The sequence below is a fragment of the Physeter macrocephalus genome, chromosome 16 (assembly GCF_002837175.3).
Source record: "Physeter macrocephalus isolate SW-GA chromosome 16, ASM283717v5, whole genome shotgun sequence".
NCBI lineage: Eukaryota > Metazoa > Chordata > Mammalia > Artiodactyla > Physeteridae > Physeter > Physeter macrocephalus.
Genome location: NC_041229.1, coordinates 68723035 through 68743138, shown reverse-complemented (window position 1 = coordinate 68743138; position 20104 = coordinate 68723035). Strand labels below are relative to the sequence as shown.

General features: G+C 34.9%; 1 protein-coding gene across 3 annotated transcripts in view; it reads left to right on the top strand.

The window, feature by feature from the left end:
• Positions 1-45: 45 nt before the first annotated feature.
• COPB1 (COPI coat complex subunit beta 1) overlaps positions 46-20104 on the top strand; it is a 32061-nt gene continuing 12002 nt past the window's right edge. Inside the window, exons 1-14 of one of the 3 annotated variants that reach the window (XM_007121483.4) lie at positions 46-169; positions 877-1027; positions 4285-4514; positions 4937-5106; positions 6653-6767; positions 7979-8071; positions 10582-10719; positions 12609-12728; positions 13546-13653; positions 13737-13883; positions 14599-14744; positions 16147-16243; positions 17343-17503; positions 18387-18507. In XM_007121483.4, coding sequence (XP_007121545.1) covers positions 937-1027; positions 4285-4514; positions 4937-5106; positions 6653-6767; positions 7979-8071; positions 10582-10719; positions 12609-12728; positions 13546-13653; positions 13737-13883; positions 14599-14744; positions 16147-16243; positions 17343-17503; positions 18387-18507 — 1737 coding nt within the window. In that variant the 5' untranslated portion in view covers positions 46-169; positions 877-936. Of the gene's footprint in view, positions 170-447; positions 469-876; positions 1028-4284; positions 4515-4936; positions 5107-6652; positions 6768-7978; positions 8072-10581; positions 10720-12608; positions 12729-13545; positions 13654-13736; positions 13884-14598; positions 14745-16146; positions 16244-17342; positions 17504-18386; positions 18508-20104 lie in introns of those variants that run through there. The other 2 variants (XM_007121484.4, XM_055091555.1) reach the window with 2 other exon arrangements.

The window sequence follows — 20104 nt, the reverse complement described above, 5'->3', positions numbered from 1 at the left end:
TGCGTGTCCTCTCTGAGTTGCCGTAGGGGCTAAGGTGGCTGTGGCCTGGGTCGGTTCCCCACCCCCTTCCACGTCAGCCTAGGACTTTGCTGGTGAGCCGCCGCTGCTGCGGGTTGGAGCCCGAGGACACGGTCCCGCGGTTTCCCCAGCCGCTGCCCCTTGGAGTCAGGTAGCGGGCCGCAAGCCCCTAATCTCGGAGAGTCGTCCTGGGCTGGGCAGAGGTGGAGGAACGCGCTCTAGCGGGAAGCTTCGGAAGGGGAGCGACTAGGCCGCTAGCGTCCGGGCCTGGCGAAGTGGAACGCGGGACTGGAAGGCTCTGGGCGGGACACCCCTTCTCGGCCTGCGTACTGGCCGGGGGTCTTCTCCGACCCAGGGCCCCGGGGCTCGCCATTTCGGGCCGGGGCTTGCTTTGCAGGAGCAAAGGGACGGGGAAGTGTCCCACGGATGAACGCATTAAAGCTCTTTAAGGTTTCAGCAGAGTATTCGTGCACGGGCTCTTTTAACTTCAGAAGTTCAGATTGTGTATTATGTTTAAAAATCACTTTTATATCGCGATGGGCTAGGGGACTGTCACTGTATTGTGGGCTTTAGTTCTGCAGTACAGTATTCTGAACCCCAACCCCGGGCGGGATCGTGCGGTGGGAGATAATATACCTTAGGCCAAGGCTGACAAGTGTGTGTTTTTTAATATATCAGGATTTATTTTTATACAACATAACATAGATTGATCCTCCCCTTCTAATACTTTAAAATTTATAAGCCAAACTGAATGAACTAAAGACAAGGAAGATCACGATAGTTACTGGTTTTATTTTTGTTTTTTGGTTTTGTTTTGTCTTTTCGCTTGTGATGATATCCTTGTATTTATTTTTCTAGGTTTTTTTTGGCATCCGTTATCTTTAAATCTTGTATCGAGAGTTGGCTATAACCGAAACCATGACGGCTGCTGAGAACGTATGCTATACGTTAATTAACGTGCCGATGGATTCAGAACCACCTTCTGAAATTAGCTTAAAAAATGATCTAGGTAAACTGATAATAGTTTGAAAATGAAATGAAAATAAAAAGCTCATTTGCTTTTCAAGTTCCTTTATAATTAGAAATGCTTAATTTTTGCCTTAATTTTTTCTTAGGATCTCTTCAGTAGAACTTTGTCTTATTAAAAATGAAAATGTGTTACCTTTAGTCCTGCAATATTGGTTTTTAGAAGTAAAACATCTCAGTTTAGCTTATAACATGGTGGGGTGGGGCTAAAGAAATGTAATGGTTTAGTTTTTAACTATTCCTCAAGGTAACGTAATGTCTTGTTTAAATGTAGCTGACAATTCTCTGTAGATAACAGGTTGAAAATGTGTATTTGAATGTTTTAATTCCTTTGTGCACTTAACTTCATATTACTTAGCTTGTAAAACCAAAAGAACTTTGTTCTTTGGGTTCACTACCTGTTGAACAAGTTAAGTCAACACTGGGATATATGTATACTTTTCAGAAAGATTTAAGCTTTTCATTTTTAAAGCATTTATGCAAAGAAGAAAACAAAAACTTTATTTCTGAATTTTAAAAGTGTATACTGTATCTCCTTTTTGTGAGTGATTCTGTCAAAAATTTTTTAAGTAGTGCATATTCCAAGATAATGATTCTTGTTTGACTGAACTACTAAAAATAAGTTTAACTTAAACTGCTAACTACTGTTTAAAACAAATTAGAGGGAAAATTATGCTTCAAACCTTGAGAGTATCTTTTAAAACATTGCAGTTTGAAAGGAGATGATGTTTTACTTGCATATTCCCACCTCTTAATCAGCAGTAATGGAATACCTCCTGATTTAGGTTACTCAATACTAGGTTTCTATTGAGGTCTGTTTTTAGAGAAGGAAAAAGAAATGTTTTTTTATGGCATTTAAACTGATATCCTTAGTTTACAAAAGCCACCTGTACTGTATTTCCTTTTTTTTCATGTTCATGTTAGATAGTAGAATGGAATGCAAATTAATGAATAAACTTTCAGTACTATATTTTTCTCATAATTTAAAAGTTTTAATTTTTAAACCCCCAGAATACTTAAGTTTACTGCTGGTACAGTAAACTTTATTGCTGTTTATTGCTGGAACAAAACTTGTCCTTAACTGTAAAAATAGTCTTAACTACCTGCCACCTACCAAATAAATAAATAAGTAGTCTTGAATTTTTTGTATATTTTTTACTTTATCGCAAAAGAGTTGAGATGAGAAAAAGTTTAGGAGTAGTTTCCAATTTGAGTAACAAATATTTTTGTTTGGTGAAATAGTGAGTTGCTTTAACTACCCTTTACTTTAATCACTGGATGTGAGCCCTGATGACTATACATTCCCTGGAGTATATTTTGGTGAATTGAATTGATATTTGAAAATTTCTATGTTTTTGATAGTGTTCACACAGGAAAAGAAGTTCTGAAAATTTTGAGTACGTGGAAAGAAGCATTCTTTACCTCAATTTGAATTGTTAGAATAAATGGAAATTGGGGTCAGGGGAACTTGAAATAAATGGTGTTGATTTTTTACAAGTTTGCTTAATAAACTTACTTTTAAAACTTTTTAACCTTTAGTTACAAGTGGATTTTTATCCTGCTAAACTTTTTGGATTTGCTAATTCATGAAAAGTAACCCAAAACTGGAACAAAAGAAGCCATCAGCATTATAGTGATAGGGTATTGTCTTGTGGATTTTGTGTCCTTTACACAATCAAACAGATTAGGTAAAAAAAAATTTCTTTTTTTATATTCACAAAGGAAGCTTTGGGACAAAGAGAGGAAAACCTGTTTAGACTCAGTGAATACAACTTTAGCCACTTAGAACTTTGCCTAATCTGTCTTATTTTGTAGTTTTGTAGTTCTGTCCTCTCTCCTGATGCTTTGTTTTTGTCATCCTCATGACTTAAAAACTGCAGGTTTGCCTAGATTTATACGTATTCATCCTTTTACATTAGTTCATTTCTTGATTTGATATGGCACACAGTTTTTTTTTCATGTGTGGCAGGAGATGTAATACTCTGAAGCATGAAAAGATGCATGAGAAGTCTGTTTTAAACAAAAATACTGACCCTTACGGGATAAATTTGGCAGTAACCCTCACTGTGTTCTCAGTCCAAATACCTAAGGATATATTCTCTATTCAACATGTTAAGATATCATACCAAGTTGGTAATAGATATATAGCTTTTGGGGACTAGAAAGAACTTTTGATTTACCTAGTACGATTCTTCTGAACCTTAAATCCTTCCTTTAACTCTACCAGTTAGTCATTCACAGTCTCTGTCTTTGGCAACAACAGGAACTATTCTAATAGCCACATATGTTCTAACTGTTGAAAATTTACTTCTAGTTCTCTTCTTTTCCTCTTGATTATTAAAGACTTTTATCACCCCTCTTCATCCTTCCCTCTCCTAGATATTTATTTTTATGATCTAAACAATTGTAGTAGAGTGTGCTTGTCTCATATTTCTGTCTTCGAATTTTGGATCCAAAAGATTTTTGCCATAAATTCTTCAGTATGCAGTAATAATGATGTGAAATTATAGATTGTTTTGCGTAACATATAGCAAATACTTTTAGGTTAAGTGACAGTAAACTAGCATTTTATCTTAAATGCATCATCCTTTATTGTAAATGATGGTTACTAATCCAGTACATTTTAATTTTCCTCCAATTTTTTAGGTAATTTCTTAAGAAAGATTCTAAAGTTCTATAGCCTGTAGAAATACAATGGGATTTTGGAATTAATCTAGTCTATTAATTCCCAACCTTTTTGAGTTTGAGGTTCTTCCTAATTTTGAAAACGTGTCACTGATCCCCACCCCCACCCCTGTAATAGTGGTTGTATCTTTGGTTTAGAAAATACACACTGACTAAAAAAGCTACTTTGAATTCAAGAAGCACATAACAACATCTGTTTAAATTTTGAAAAATAGCTACATATGTGTTTGAGATATACATTATTTGGTGCACCTGTAGATTCGTGGCTTCTGCATTAACTCCATTGGTTTGGGACCAAAGAGCTAATCCAGTGCCTTTATGTTATGTGTAAAGAATCATGAGGTTCAGAGATGAATGACTTGTATAAAGTCGTACAGCTAGTTTTTGTCAAAGCCAGGTGGAAAACCCTTGTCACTTGGGTTAGTACCCTTGTTACCATTGCCACTGATAATGTGAGAAAATGTTTTATTTTGTTAATTGCTTTTAAAATTATCTGAGAAATTTTTTTAAAATAATTGTGCTTTTTTTTTTTTTTTTTTGGAATTTTTGAATCAGAAAAAGGAGATGTGAAGTCAAAGACTGAAGCTTTGAAAAAAGTAATCATTATGATTCTAAATGGTGAAAAGCTTCCTGGGCTTCTGATGACTATCATTCGCTTTGTGCTACCTCTTCAGGATCACACCATCAAAAAATTACTTCTGGTATTTTGGGAAATTGTTCCTAAAACAACTCCAGATGGGAGACTTTTACACGAAATGATCCTTGTATGTGATGCATATAGAAAGGTAAACCAAACCATGATTATTTCCAAATACTGCTTTGATTTTTAAATAATTGTAAAGTTGGTGGAATGGGCTTTGTTTTAATTTTTAAAATTAAACCTTGGGTAAGATGTAGGTTGTAGATATTTGGAACTGAAGTTGTAAAAAGTTACCGTGAAAAGTTTTCTTGTTACTTTTTTCAGACACTTTCCATGCATTTTATATGTTATTAATAAAAAACAATGACACATAGAATATAAGACATTGATGTGATAAGTAAAACTTGCTTTAATCAACAGGAATGTGATGGAAATTGTATAATAATCTAGGTCTTTTTCCTCAAACCTACTTTCTGACTTTTTTATTGGAAAATTTTGTATTTAAAAATTGTGGGTTTTTTGTAAAATGTTGAGGCTCAACATTTCACATTTAAAATTTTATATCAGGACCTTCAACATCCTAATGAATTTATTCGAGGATCTACTCTTCGTTTTCTTTGCAAATTGAAAGAGGCAGAATTGCTGGAACCTTTAATGCCAGCTATCCGTGCTTGTTTGGAGCATCGACACAGCTATGTTAGAAGAAATGCTGTTTTGGCCATCTATACTATCTATAGGTAAATAAAGGTCTTCCTTTGGCTTAGTTCTGTCAGGACTGTTCAGTCTTTCAGACTGGAAGTTCCAAAGTGGTTCCTTGCAGATTGTATGTAGCTTGCAAATATGTTTTGATTAGCCTGAACATTTTTTCTTTATTATCGTTAAGTTGTTAACGTTGAAAAGTTGAAAGATCTGGCAACACTGGGTCCTGGTTTCTGCATAATGACAATGCTGAAAGTGAATATGGCCCCCTTTAAACAGGTTGTACACTTTCCAGTTTATGACACTACCTGTCATTCTCAATTTTAGTACTCCAGCCCAATTAATTAATTTATTAACTTGCTTATCCCATAGCTTTGAGATTTTGACCTTATTTTAGAATTCTCTTTTTGTGGAATGTGGGTCTTTTTACACTTAGAAGCCTTAAGGAGGGAACTTTTTTTTAATAGGAAGGGTTGCAATTCTCAGCTGATTCCTGTCCTTAGAAAGCTGAAGATTTTGGACTTTAAAAGCCATTCTAAGAAGGCAGTTTTAAAGTTTGGACTTTAAAAGAATGAGTTAGATGAGGCTGGAATGCTTGGTTTTTACAGTCACTGGTGTCAATTTATTTAGAATTAGAGTATAATTTATATAAATATCTTTGTACTTTAATAGTTGATTGTTAAGTAATTTCACAGTTCTTTTACTGTTACGTTAGATTTTGTTGTCTGTTAGGAAAAGTGGTATTCTGGTTAATAATGTAGAGTTCTTTGAAAGTTACCATACAGACTACACAAATTTCAGAATTTAAACTACAATATACACACAAAAATTATGACATAAGACAGTTGGAAATTTGAACACTTCTATATGATGATAGTAAGGAATTGTTACAGTTTTTAAGATATGATAATGATATTAATATTAGTTTAAAAAAGAAAGAGTCCTTAATTTTAGAGAAGCATACTGATATATTTACAGAAGAAGTGTTAACGTGGTGTGGGATTTGCTTAAGAATAATATGGGAGGAGAGGAGGTAAGTAGAGATGTAGGTGCAACAAATATGACTATGAATTAATCATTGTTAAAGTTAGGTGACCGTTTTTATTAAGCTGGTGTTCATTGTTTTGTATACTGCAAACAGTTTAAATTTTCAAAATAAGGAGTAAGTAAATAAGTAAATAAATACAATGCATAATTAATAAAATTCAAGGGACTTTTTTTCTCTAATAATTCTTAATGAAGGATCTTTCAGGACCTTGAGGTTGTCATTATGAGCATCAGCATTATATCCCTAAAGTATATGAAAGAGAATTATTAGAGCTATTCAGTTGATAGGTAGCATGTTGGATAAATCAGCTTTTTCTGTATTGACTTAGAAAACATATAATTTGATAACTTAATAGATGAAGATGTAAGCTTCTGATTCCTACTCAAAATTTTCTAATTGATTTAAAGTTTTGAAAAGCAAAAAAATTGATAGTGTTATAAGGTTTGATAAAGGTTAATTTTGGTAGTGTCCAGAGAGTTACTAAAATAACAAAGTAGATTTTTATTAAATATGGATATTACCTGTTTTATTTCAAGAAATTTTGAACATCTTATACCTGATGCTCCTGAACTGATACATGATTTTCTGGTGAATGAGAAGGATGCAAGTTGCAAAAGAAATGCATTTATGATGCTTATTCATGCAGATCAGGTGAAGTACTTTTTAAAAAATACTTTTATGATTGTATTTAAATGAGAATTAAAGATATTTCAGAAGCCTAATCAAGTTTTTAGTCAGTAATTTTGTTTATAGTACATGTGATTTGTATATTTTGACTTTTTTAGATTTTTTAACTTAATTTATATATAAATAGAATTTTAAAAAATTCCTTCTGTGGAATATTGCTTAAGTATATACTCTTTTTTTTAAAGTAAACATCAGAGAAGCATTTAATAGCAGCCACTGTACAGTTCTTCCAGACTGAAATTATTATGTCCATGTGCTCTGGCACTCTGCTTTGGGGCTTTATTTTTCCTTCTTTTAGTATAGATCTAAAATTGTTTAACAGAGAAAAATAGTAGCTTTTTTAGGGTCTATCCTGAGCCATAGCTTCAAAAGAGGGTGGACTTCAATGTAGATATGTCTTTATTAGGCTTTTCAAACTTCATAAGTAAATGTCAGCTGTACATCCAGCTCCGCTGGTAATTAAAGTTTATTCTTCTGCTGGTTAGCAGTGACTCTGCATACCTTGGTGGCATCTAATCTCGGAATTTTTACCATCCAGTATTTATTATCAAAATATGCATGAAGACTGGAAAGTATGGAATCTATCCATTCCTCTGAAATCTAGATACTATCATTTTATCTTTGTAAACAAGATTATAAGAAAGCTGCTTATTTGGGCCACAGTGTTTGTCGTTCTCTAGAGTTGGTTTTATTGACCTGTGTTATTGCTGTTATGCTGTTTACCTGCATGAAGGGACATAATCAGAAATAGTTCAATAAAATTTGTTGATACTTTTATTGTAGAGCTGTTGTTGAGGCCATATTTCTCTGTATCACAGTGTTCAGTGTGTGAGAATCAATGAGATTTTTCTTTTGGGTCTCAGAAATAGGAGTAACTGTGTTCATAAGCAGTTGGTTTGTTTTGATTGTGTGGATACCCTGAATCATGTAATACATAATGTCTTTCTACTTGGTTTAGCTGCTAGAAAATTCAGACCCTAGATTTGTGGCCCATTTCTAGAAAATATATTTGACTTTTACATTACGTGTTAACCTTCATTTTTTTCCTTCAATTAGTTTTCCTTTGCCCTCATTTCCTCATTTGTTTTAGATTTAGTTGTATATATTTTTTAAAGTTCATTAAGTCCTTTTATTGAATGACGTTGAGTTTGATAAATATATTGTTATTTTTTCAGGATCGAGCTTTGGATTACCTAAGTACTTGTATTGATCAAGTTCAGACATTTGGAGACATTCTTCAGTTGGTTATTGTTGAACTAATTTATAAGGTAAGACTAATCTAGAATGGGCAAAATTAGGAGTTTGAGATAAGGTTAAGTAGTCTCTGGGATGCTGCTTAATTGCTAGGATAATATGTTTTAACAGTAGAAATATTTTATATCATGGCCTATTAAAGTCTTCCCCACCCCCTTTGTTTTATCATATTTTCCAAATACTTCCATTCTTTATAAACCTTCATAGAGAATTCTATGAAAACTCATGGTTTGACCCAATACAGCTGCAAAGAAATTGTTGTGTACTGCTAAGTCACTGAATAGATTATGAATTAGGCTTTGAAATAAAAGTCAAGATCTTTTCTTGAATACACACCAGACTACTATTTTTTTGGCTGCACCAGGTCTTAGTTGCAGCACGTGGGATCTTTAGTAGCGACACACGTAGAAATATTTTATATCATGGCCTATTAAAGTCTTCCCCACCCCCTTTGTTTTATCATATTTTCCAAATACTTCCATTCTTTATAAACCTTCATAGAGAATTCTATGAAAACTCATGGTTTGACCCAATACAGCTGCAAAGAAATTGTTGTGTACTGCTAAGTCACTGAATAGATTATGAATTAGGCTTTGAAATAAAAGTCAAGATCTTTTCTTGAATACACACCAGACTACTTTTTTTTTTTGGCTGCACCAGGTCTTAGTTGCAGCACGTGGGATCTTTAGTAGCGACACACGGACTTCTTAGTTGCGGCACACGGACTTCTTAGTTGCAGCACACGGACTTCTTAGTTGCGGCATGTGGACTCTTAGTTGTGGCATGGGGACTTCTTAGTTGCTCCATGTGGACTCTTAGTTGCGGCATGTTAACTCTTAGTTGCGGCATGCATGTGGGATCTAGTTCCCTGACCAGGGATCGAACCCGGGCCCCCTGCACTGGGATCGCAGAGTCTTACCCACTGGACCACCAGGGCAGTCCCCAGACAAGACTACTTTGGAAATCTAAAAACAAACCAAAAAAAAGTCAAATATTTTTTTGTTCCTGTTTGTAAAAGAGAATAGAAAGACTTTAAATATGTTAATATGACATTGTAAGCCATTGACTCACAGAAAGTTTAAAACTAGATTAGAGATTTGGATTTTAAAATGAAGTACTTTATTGGCAACATTTTAATTTGATATATCCTTCGAAAGAATTGATTGCATCTTAACGTTCTGAGAAAATAAAGGATGCAATAACATCCCGTTTTGCTATTGATACCATTGGAGGCCAACAAAAATATTTGTTAGGAATGACTTTTATTGAATAGGGTGGCATGGACAGAATACCCCTAGCAGACACTCTCACTCATTACAGCCTCTTTGCTTCTGCAGGAAAGAGGCCCCTTTCAACACAGGGTACCCAGTCATTTGGAACTGGCATTTAAGATGAAACCAGAACTATAAATATATAAATATAATATGTGTAATATATATAAATATAATTCATGTGTATGGTTTAGGGATGCCACTGAGAGTCTCAAAAATAGGGATTCTCTGCTATCCGGTGACTTCTTTGTCTGGTAGGGTCCAGGTTATAGTAAGAGGGAAGAAGTTTTGAGTCCTGTTGGAGTAATGGAGATTTGACTATACATTTTAGGAAAATCTAACATAAATACTGACTTCAAAAGAGAAAAAGTAAGGAATATTTGCTTCACAGGTAAAGGTATTGAGATGCATTTAGAATGGGATAGAAAATTATAGTTTTCTTCCCAACATTGAATATGGCCCCAAATAATAAGTAGCAGTACTTGAAAGAGGTTATCTTTCTTGCTTTATTTAAGAATTGGTATTTTTCTTTCATCAGCTGTTGAGATTTATATAATCCATCATGTTTCCCTTTTGACGTGACATCCAGAATAAAAATGTAGGACCAAATTTAATACCTATTACAGTACCCATATTAGTGTACTTAGTTAATGTGTTGTCCTTTCTTTGTTACTTTACATTTTCTTTCTATTTCACTTGTGTATAGTACACATATCTTTAATTATGAGCCATCTAAAAATCATTATAGAAAGAGTGGAAATATAAAGCATTATTGAATGAATAAACGGATTGAGTAGCTGTAACAATTATTTGAAGTAAAACCTATTTCTTTCTGGAATTACCAGTGTTGTGTCACAGCGTCTCATCCGACATTGGCCGACATCTTCAGGTGTCCTTATAAGACTATTATTAGCTTTCAGATTAAGAAATCTAGCATCCTGGGCTTCCCTGGTGGCGCAGTGGTTGCGCGTCCGCCTGCCGATGCAGGGGAACCGGGTTTGCGCCCCGGTCTGGGAAGATCCCATATGCCGCGGAGCGTCTAGGCCCGTGAGCCATGGCCGCTGAGCCTGCGCGTCTGGAGCCTGTGCTCTGCAAAGGGAGAGGCCACAACAGTGAGAGGCCCGCGTACCACAAAAAAAAAAAAAAAAAAAAAAAAGAAAACTAGCATCCCGTATGCTGATATCTATTTTAAAAATCTATTTGAAAGCAAGTGTTCCTGCAGTCAATTGAAACCTAAATGTTTTCTTCTCCAGGTCTGTCATGCTAATCCATCAGAAAGGGCTCGTTTCATTCGCTGCATCTATAACTTACTACAGTCATCTAGCCCTGCTGTAAAATATGAAGCCGCTGGAACATTAGTGACACTCTCTAGTGCACCTACTGCAATCAAGGTACTGCTTTTTTTTGGGGAGGGTGCCAATTAGATGATAGATATGCTATCTTATCACTTATGATTTAGTGACATTGCAGTTTACTGTGTGGTTACACGGCATTACATGGCATAGAAATAACTACAAATATTAGAAAATTATTTGATTTCTTACGTAGTCTGACCTTCCTTCTTTTCTTTTTTTCTGCTTTCATATGTATATATAGAGAGAGCAAGAGAGACAGAGAGAGAATAGCAGTATTTCTAGTTTCTGGAGAATGATACTGGTATTTTAAGATCTCCACCCATACTTTAATTACATTAAAAACTAGATCTAGGAAAATGGATACTGGTTCCTAAAGGATGGACCCTAAAAAAGTTCCAGTGAATATTTTCAAAAATGAAATAGTTCTCTTTTTTAGTTTACTCTATCAAGACTATGTGAAGAACCCCTACTATATTCATAGAATGAACTGTTCTAGAAAACCAGATTGTATAAATAGGAGAATTTACTGCTTTCGCCACCAATACTTAAAAAATTCTTTTCACTTTTTATTTTGAAATAATTTTAGACTTAGAGAAAAGTTGCAAAACTAGGACAAAGTTCCCATTACCCTTCACCCAGCTTCCCATAATGTTCATGTTTTGCATAACAATTGTATAGTTGTCAAAACTAAGAAATTACCATTGGAACAATATTGTTAGCTAAACTATAGACTTTATTCAGATCTCACCAGTTTCTCCACTAAAGATCATTTTCCGTCCCAGGATTCAGTTTAGGATCCCACGTAGCATCTAGTTATCATGTGTTAGCGTCCTCCAGTCTGTGACAGTTCCTCAGCCCTTCCCTGTTTTTCATGACATTGACACTTTTGAAGAGTACTGGGTCAGTTTGTTTGTAAAATACCCCTTAATTTTGGTTTGTCTGGTGTTTTTTCCTAATCAGATTAAGGTTATGCATTTGGGCGAGGGGGAAATACCACAGAAGTGATGCACCAGTCTCAGTGTATCATATCTAGGAGTATATGATTCTGATACATCGTCTTACTGGTGATGTTAACCTTGATCATTTGGTTAAGGTGGTGTCTGCCAGATTTCTCCACTGTTGAGTTATGATTTTTCCTTTTGTAATCAATCAATATCTTGAGAAGATACTTTGAAACTGTACAAATATCCTATTTCTTCTCCGACTTACACCAACTAACTTTAGCACCTATCAGTGAATCTTTTCTACGACAGTCACTACTATGATGTTCTAATGGTGATTTTCTATTACCCTTATTCTACATGTATTATTTGGAGTTCTTCCTCAAGGAAGAGCTGTCCCTTCTCCTTCATCCTTTCTTCCCTCCCTCCCTCTCTCTTTTCCTTCTTTCTTTATATCAATATGAATATTTTATTCTATGGATTATAATCCAATATTTATTTTGTTGATCAAATTGTTCTAGCTTTAGTCATTGGGAGCTCTTCCAGGTTTATTCCTTTGTCCTTTGCTTTTAATGACTCAGGGCCATCTTTATATACTTGATTTTTCGGTACCATAATGCAGGTGTGTTAGAGTTTGCACCTAAACTAAAAGATGCTCAATAGCTAAACTATTTGGGATTCTCTGTCAGCTTTTTTCTCCCTTGTTCCTTAGGTTCAGCCCTTAATTTTTGCCTGTTAACAAGTGTTTCTGCCTGTAACAGCCCCTGTTCATCCTTTTAATTTGTGATGCTTCTGATTTTTTGTAACCTTGAAAAAATAATGAAATTTGTTAGAACTTAGGAAACAGAGGGACACATTCCTCTGGGGAAAATGCAGTGATAAATGTATTTTGGTTTCTTGGAGGCTTTATTTGTTTCTTATTTTCAGATTCTATGTTTAAGGTAGGTGCATGTGTTCTTGAAATATATTTCTTTTTTCATACAGGCTGCTGCTCAGTGTTACATTGATTTAATTATTAAGGAGAGTGACAACAATGTAAAGCTCATAGTTCTGGATCGATTAATAGAATTGAAAGAACATCCTGCTCATGAACGAGTACTACAGGTAAGTGTTTTCTAAAAGAGAGAAATCCTCAATAAAATCTTTTTTCAAATTGAGATAATTCCTAAGACTTACTGTCTTGGTTAGCTTAAATGCTTGGAGATGGGGCAGTTTAAATTTTGGTCAACTAAGGTGTAACTCTTGAAGCACCATAGCCTTTTGGGATATTGTCTTTGTTATAAAAAAACATTTCTAGGGCTTCCCTGGTGGCGCAGTGGTTGAGAGTCCGCCTGCCGATGCAGGGGACACAGGTTCGTGCCCCTGTCCGGGAGGATCCCACATGCCGTGGAGTGGCTGGGCCCGTGAGCCATGGCCGCTGAGCCCGCGTGTCCGGAGCCTGTGCTCCGCAACGGGAGGGGCCCCAGCAGTGAGAGGCCCGCGTACTGCAAAAAAAAAAAAAAAAAAAAATTTCTAACGTGAATTAATATGTTACCTTTTATCTTTTCTATTTGTACTGCACTTGGTGTTCTTAGCAGTAGAGATATATTTGTTTTAATCTTAATATAATTTATATTTCTTGGAAAATAATTATACCAACTGAGAATAAAGATGATTAGATTCTAGAAAATTATCAGCATACCTATTTTATCTGTGAGAATGATTGTTATAAAAATAAAGCCCCATGGTTACAAATAGAGCTAAATTCAATGCTGATCCTCAAATGCGACTCAAATTATCTGGTTTTTCCACCAGTAGTGATTTTATTATAGATCAAAGAATTAAGGTCATGAGGAACAGAATCCTTTATTCTACAGTTAGGATTTTCTTCTTGTGACTAGAAATACTGGTGTTAATTCTGGATATTTTTGTTCTTTTTCAGGATCTGGTTATGGACATCCTAAGAGTACTGAGCACACCGGACTTAGAAGTACGCAAGAAAACTCTGCAGTTAGCACTGGATCTTGTCTCCTCTAGGAATGTCGAAGAGGTAAAACAAAACTTTGACAGCACTTTGTAAGCTGTCAAGCCAAACATGATGTCATTCTCACTTATTTTTACTTTGTTCTATAGCTGGTTATTGTCCTTAAGAAGGAAGTGATTAAAACAAACAATGTGTCAGAGCATGAAGATACTGACAAATACAGACAACTCCTTGTGCGAACATTGCATTCCTGTTCCGTCCGATTTCCAGATATGGCTGCAAATGTTATTCCTGTGGTATGTAATTCCAATGATCTTAACTCTGAAATTCTCTAAAAATAAAAATTAAGAAATTCTAGTTATTTATCAGTTAAACTCTGGAAATCTCAACTGTCTGTACTTACTAAATCTCACGGTCAGAAGGGATCTTTATGTTTACTATTAAGCTCAAAAGGATAAGGACTCTGACTTCTTTCTCTTACATCTTCACCAAAAAAATAAGCAACAACAAAAAATAGTGACAAAAATACTTCCACATATTATTGCAATTAATGTTTGTTACACTTCCCTAAAGTAAAATTATTCTGTGTGTATAGATTATTCAGTGGGATTTTACCTCTTAAAGTTGAAGGATTTAATTAGAGGAAAAATTAACATACCCAGAATATTTTGTTTTCTGTCATTGTCAGATAACTGGGGTATGTTATTATAATTTGAAATTTTGACTTTGAGCTCTGAATTTTCTCTAAAATGATTTTACTTTTAGTTACAACTTAGATGTGTCCAGTTAATTTATTTAGACTTGTGGATTTCAGCTTCTGTTTTATCATGTGTTTTGTAATAAACTGAAAAGACTTTGTTTACATAATGGTGCTTGTCTCTCAACTTACATTTTGTTGTATATTTGAAAAGTATTATTTATATTCTTTTTAAACTTGTTTAATTTACTTATTAAACCTTAGATAATTTTCTTTCTGAAAATATGTAATCGTTATCCATTTTTTTCTTTTAGTTAATGGAATTTCTTAGTGACAGTAATGAAGCAGCAGCTGCTGATGTCTTGGAGTTTGTTCGTGAAGCCATTCAGCGCTTTGATAACCTGAGAATGCTTATTGTTGAGAAGATGCTTGAAGTCTTTCATGCTATCAAATCTGTCAAGTAGGTTTAAAATCTGTTTAAATGTAAAGTCAAATAAGCATTTTACCAATTTCTGTTTTTAAGGGTCAGTTGATAGACAATATAGGGGAAGAGAGGCGTCTCAACACAGTCAAGACAAAATAAGACAAAATAAATGTCAGAAACATGTCACCCCTACTCTCACCCTTAGTTAACCCATAATCTATGGGCAAAATAAAATTTTTGGTACATGTCTCTATTCTCATTTCCTCTAAAACATTGTAAATCCTAAAGTGACTAAGGAACGTATTCTTAAAAGGTATCATATTGGGGCTTCCCTGGTGGCGCAGTGGTTGAGAGTCCGCCTGCCGATGCGGGGGACATGGGTTCGTGCCCCGGTCCAGGAAGATCCCACATGCCGCGGAGTGGCTAGGCCCGTGAGCCGTGGCCGCTGAGCCTGCGCTTCCGGAGCCTGTGCTCCGCAACGGGAGAGACCACAACAGTGGGAGGCCCGCGTATGGCAAAAAAAAAAAAAAAAAGATATCATTTTGGGGATACTGTTATTATTTATATCCCCCCTTTAGCATTTACTGAAGTGAAGGATTGAAAATACAACCTAAATCTGAGTTGTTTCCTTTCAGATAGCCTTTGCTAATGAGAAAGGACGTTGCATCCAAGTTTTGCTTCATGTAAATCATCTGATAGACTGTAGTAGACTTGCATTTTATCTGCCTGTATAGAAAAGAAGGGACTACAAAATTGGTTTTATGATATGAAGATGTATTGATATTTATGGAAGTGAGAAAGATTTGCTTCCTTTCTGGGGAAAAAAAAAACCATATCAAAGTTTAGCTTTTGGCAGCCATAATCTCTTAGAGCTTCAGTTTCTAGAATTTTTTGAATAAATTTAATGAAAATCTTAGGGAAAAGATGACTGAAGACTTTATTCAGTTTAACATTTTTTAATTAGAAAATCGTTGCTTTCTTTATGTTTTTGGTCTTCTTGTTATGATCCTCTGCATTCCTTCCTTTTTCATTGTTCTTTTCAGCATCCTGCCTCTTCAGTGAATTACTTTTTATATTAAAATAATACTTTTTTGTAGTGGTAAGTTATAAAATCAAATTTACCTTAACTTTGGTCCTAAATGTAAGATAACACCTTTCTGGGAAACATTTTGGTATTTTATTTTTACTACTGGGTTTACCAGTTGTAGAATGTTCCTAAAAATGATGGATAAGACACTTACTTTCCTTTTAATCCTTGTGATTTCAAGAGAGAATCAAAGAAACTTAGTGTCTTTGTTATATTCTTAATATTTCATCCATAGTCCCTCACAACTGCAGGATATTGTTTTCTTGCTTAAGGTTAAATTCACAAAGAAAGATCACTGCTTCAAGATTTGTTGGCAGAATCAGTGTTTCAGAACTTGTATTCTTGCTATAGGATTTACCGAGGAGCATTATGGATCCTGGGAGAATACTGTAGTACCAAGGAAGACATTCAGAGTGTGATGACTGAGGTCCGCAGGTCCCTTGGGGAGGTATGTTTTACTTTTAGTAAATTCTACTTTATATGGTGATTTTTACTTTAGTAAACTGACTTTTATGTGGTGATTTGCTTTTTTGTGTTTTTATTTAGTAGTGCTTGGGCTAAAGAACACTGAAAAAATTTTAATTACACAGATAATTAAGCCTTTGGGCAATGGGAAATTAGGAGAGTTGTCCTCCCCTGCATTGAGCCATAACACCTTTTCTTTTACCTGTATTATTTACCCTTCTGGGTAAGATCTTATTTGAACAAAAGGTTCTGTGTTTTAAAAAAAGAAAAAGACTTGTAAAACTCTGCTTAATCCTCTGTGTTATGAAAAAAGAATGCATATATTATAAGAACAGGGCTGACTTTAGAATATGTATTTATGTACTAAAACTGGCAGTATTTCCTCATCCAAACAACCATATGGTAGAATAGAAAGAACAGTGCTTGTTAGGAGCCTGGATTCCAGTCTTTCTTCTGCCAGTAATTAGCTCTGGGTCTTTGGATATAAGACTGGACATCAGGTTTTTCATCTATATAATAAAGGAGTCAATAGATAATGATTGAAGACTCTTAGAGCTCTTAAATTATATGATAGACTGGTGTTGAGAAATAAATACATTGTATCCATTTGGTTTAAAAGAGGAAGTTGATGAAGTTATTATGTACAAATAAGTTAGATTTATTTCATTTTATGGAAGGATGGGTGCTGGTTTTGGTTAGTATTTCAAGGGAAGGGATGGAGAAGAAGAATAAGGCTTAGTGAGTATCTCCTTTGTCTTAGTCAGTGTCCTAAGCATTTTCCTTTTAAGTAACTTGTGTGGAAAGAATTAAGATTTCCATTTAACAGATTAGGAAACTGAGGCTCAAAGTGGTTTAATTAATTTGCCCAGAACCATACAACTAAAAGTGGCATCCAACTCCAAAGCCCCTGTTCTCACTACATTATCCTGGGAAGGAATGAAAATTGAAAGCAGAGCCCCAAGTTCCAAAAATCCCATTGTGGGAATAGTTCTGTAGAGAACTATAGAAATGATTGAATATTTAAATATGTTTTGCTTGCTGCTGATACTATTACTAAATTGATGTTTCCAATTGATTTTTAGATCCCAATTGTAGAGTCAGAAATTAAAAAAGAAGCTGGTGAATTAAAACCTGAAGAAGAAATAACTGTGGGGCCAGTTCAGAAGTTGGTAACTGAAATGGGCACCTATGCAACACAGAGTGCCCTTAGCAGTTCCAGACCCACCAAGAAAGAGGAAGAAAGGTAATTTGTGGCACCTGTGCCCTGCCAGCTACACTTCTATGATTACTCCTGTGTCTAAAACAGTCAAAGGATTTCTTTTTCTTATTAGTGATAGTTTCCTCTTTTGACCCAAATGGAAATTTTTGCCATATAAGATACTTGAAAGGAGAATGATGTTTTAAGTTCTTTCTCCCAGAAATTGTGTTAATAGTTTTAATCCTCTGCTCCTTATAACTATTCTCATTGAAATAACTGTGTTCTGTTTAAACTAAAATTATTTTACTCATGTAGAAAATGCTAAGTGGAGGTAACTGATGACAGTTGAGTTTTGTTGCCTTTTTGCATTTGGAAAACATATTTTGAAGATTTTCCACTTCTAATTGATGGAATAAAATTTTGATGTTTTCCTCCTTATTTTGTTCTCAATTTTATAGTGAAGTTGATGAAAATTTGCCTAAACTTTTAATGGTTACTGTGAACTAGGCATTGGGCTAAATAAAGAGTTTGTCTCATATAGTCTTTGACAGTATCCTGTTGATTAACCACATTTTATAGAGGAATTTGAGGCATAGAGAGGTTTGCAACTTACCCAAAGGGACACAATAAATAAATAGATAAGCTGGGGTTTGAATGTAGCTCATTGGTTTCAGTATATGCACCTTTAACTATTTTCTCTTTCCCTATTCATTTAGCTCTTTTATCATTTGAAGATAAGTGTTAAAGCCATGTGATTTTTTTTCTTTTTCCTTTTTTATTCTGAGAGCTAAAGAGGGAACCATAATTGAGATCCCTATCACTGAAGGGTGGCACTGAGAGCATTCAGTAGGCTTCCTTGAGTCGTTTATACACAAGGTGCCTGCGTCTGAGAAGTTGGTGGTTTTCACTTTCCCTGATTGCTTTTCAGACCTCCCCTGCGAGGATTCCTTCTGGATGGAGATTTCTTTGTGGCTGCCTCGCTTGCCACAACTCTGACCAAGGTTGCCTTGCGCTATGTAGCTTTGGTTCAGGAGAAGAAAAAGCAAAATGTAAGTTCATTTATCCTACATTTACCCAACAAAGGAATCTTGAGAGCTTATGCTCTAGTTGGGGAAATGGACAAAGTGATACAGCATAACATATATACAACCTGATGATTGTAAAATTGACAAAGTAATGTAATAACAATAGCGCGTGATTAGTCCAGTGGAAGTGATACAAGGGTTTATGAGGTTATTTCTGCTTCCTGGGATTAGTCAGGACCCAGTGAAGGAAATGTCTCTCCCTCCAGCATCTTCATCCTGTCAGTTACTGTCTGTTTTATCCTAGAAGTGCCTCTTAAATGTATTCCCGTTTCTACAGTTCATACCTTCATCGTAGTGTCTGACCATTCTGACTGTATACTAATTTACAATAATGTACTTTCATTCCACCCATCCCCTGCTACCATCCTTTGTGTTATTGTCCTGTATTTCTACATGTCCTGTTATCCACCCTATGATGTATTGTTATTATTTTTGCTTTAAATAGTCAGTTACCTTTTTAGTATATATGCACCATTTCTTTTCCATTTCTTATTTATCTAGTGTCCAGACTCAGGTAGGGAAGGGGGACATACTCAGCAAGTCTTAAGAAGTTGAGAGTTGAGAACAGGACAATGTTCACATACCTTCCTGGGTGGGGTTTTGTTTTTGTTTTTTCATATTTTTCTTCATGGTAAAATGTACATAACATAAAATTTACCAGTTTAACTGTTTTTAAATGTACAGTTCAGTGTCATTAAGTACATTCAAATTGTTGTGCAGCCATTATCACTATCCCTCTCCAGAACTTTTTCATCATCCCAAACTGAAACTACCCAGCAGACAGTAACTCCCCATACTCCCTCCCCTAGCCCCTGGCAACCACCATTCTACTCCTCTCCCTCTATAAATTTGCATATTCTACATACCTAATATAAATGGAATCATACAATATTTGTCCTTCTGTGACAGGCTTATTTCATTTAGCATGTCTCCCAAGGTTCATTTGTATGGAAGCATTGTCAGAATTTCTTTCCTTTTTAAGGCTGTATAATATTCTGCTGTTTCTGTATATCCATTCATCCATTATAAATAGTCAATTTTCTTCCAAGTATTTTTTTTAATGAGAAAAAAGTTATATTTGCCCACATATTGACCACTTATGGTGCTTTTCATTCCTTTGTATAAATGCAGATTTTTATCTGATATTTTCTTTCTGCCTAAAGAACTTGATAATTTTTATAATGCAGGTCTGCTACTGATGAATTCTCTCAGCTTACATTTGCCTAAAAAAAATCTTTACTTTGCTTTCATTAAAAAAAAAAAACTCTGTGGTAGAATTGTGAACGTTTTTATTTTATTTTTGTTCATATCTTTTTTCACATTGCTAAAATAAGGAGTGATGTAATAAAAACTAATGAGAAAAAAAATCACTCATGGTTAAAGCACTGAAGTACGCATCTTATTAATATTGTGGTGGAGATAGATAGAAACATCAAAAGATGGAATTACATTACCAGATATAGTAACAAAAATCTTTCCTTCTTCAGAAAGAGTTTATTATGGCTTTTTTTTTTTTTTTTTTTTTTTTTTTTTTTTTTTTTTTTTTTTGTTTGTGTGTGTG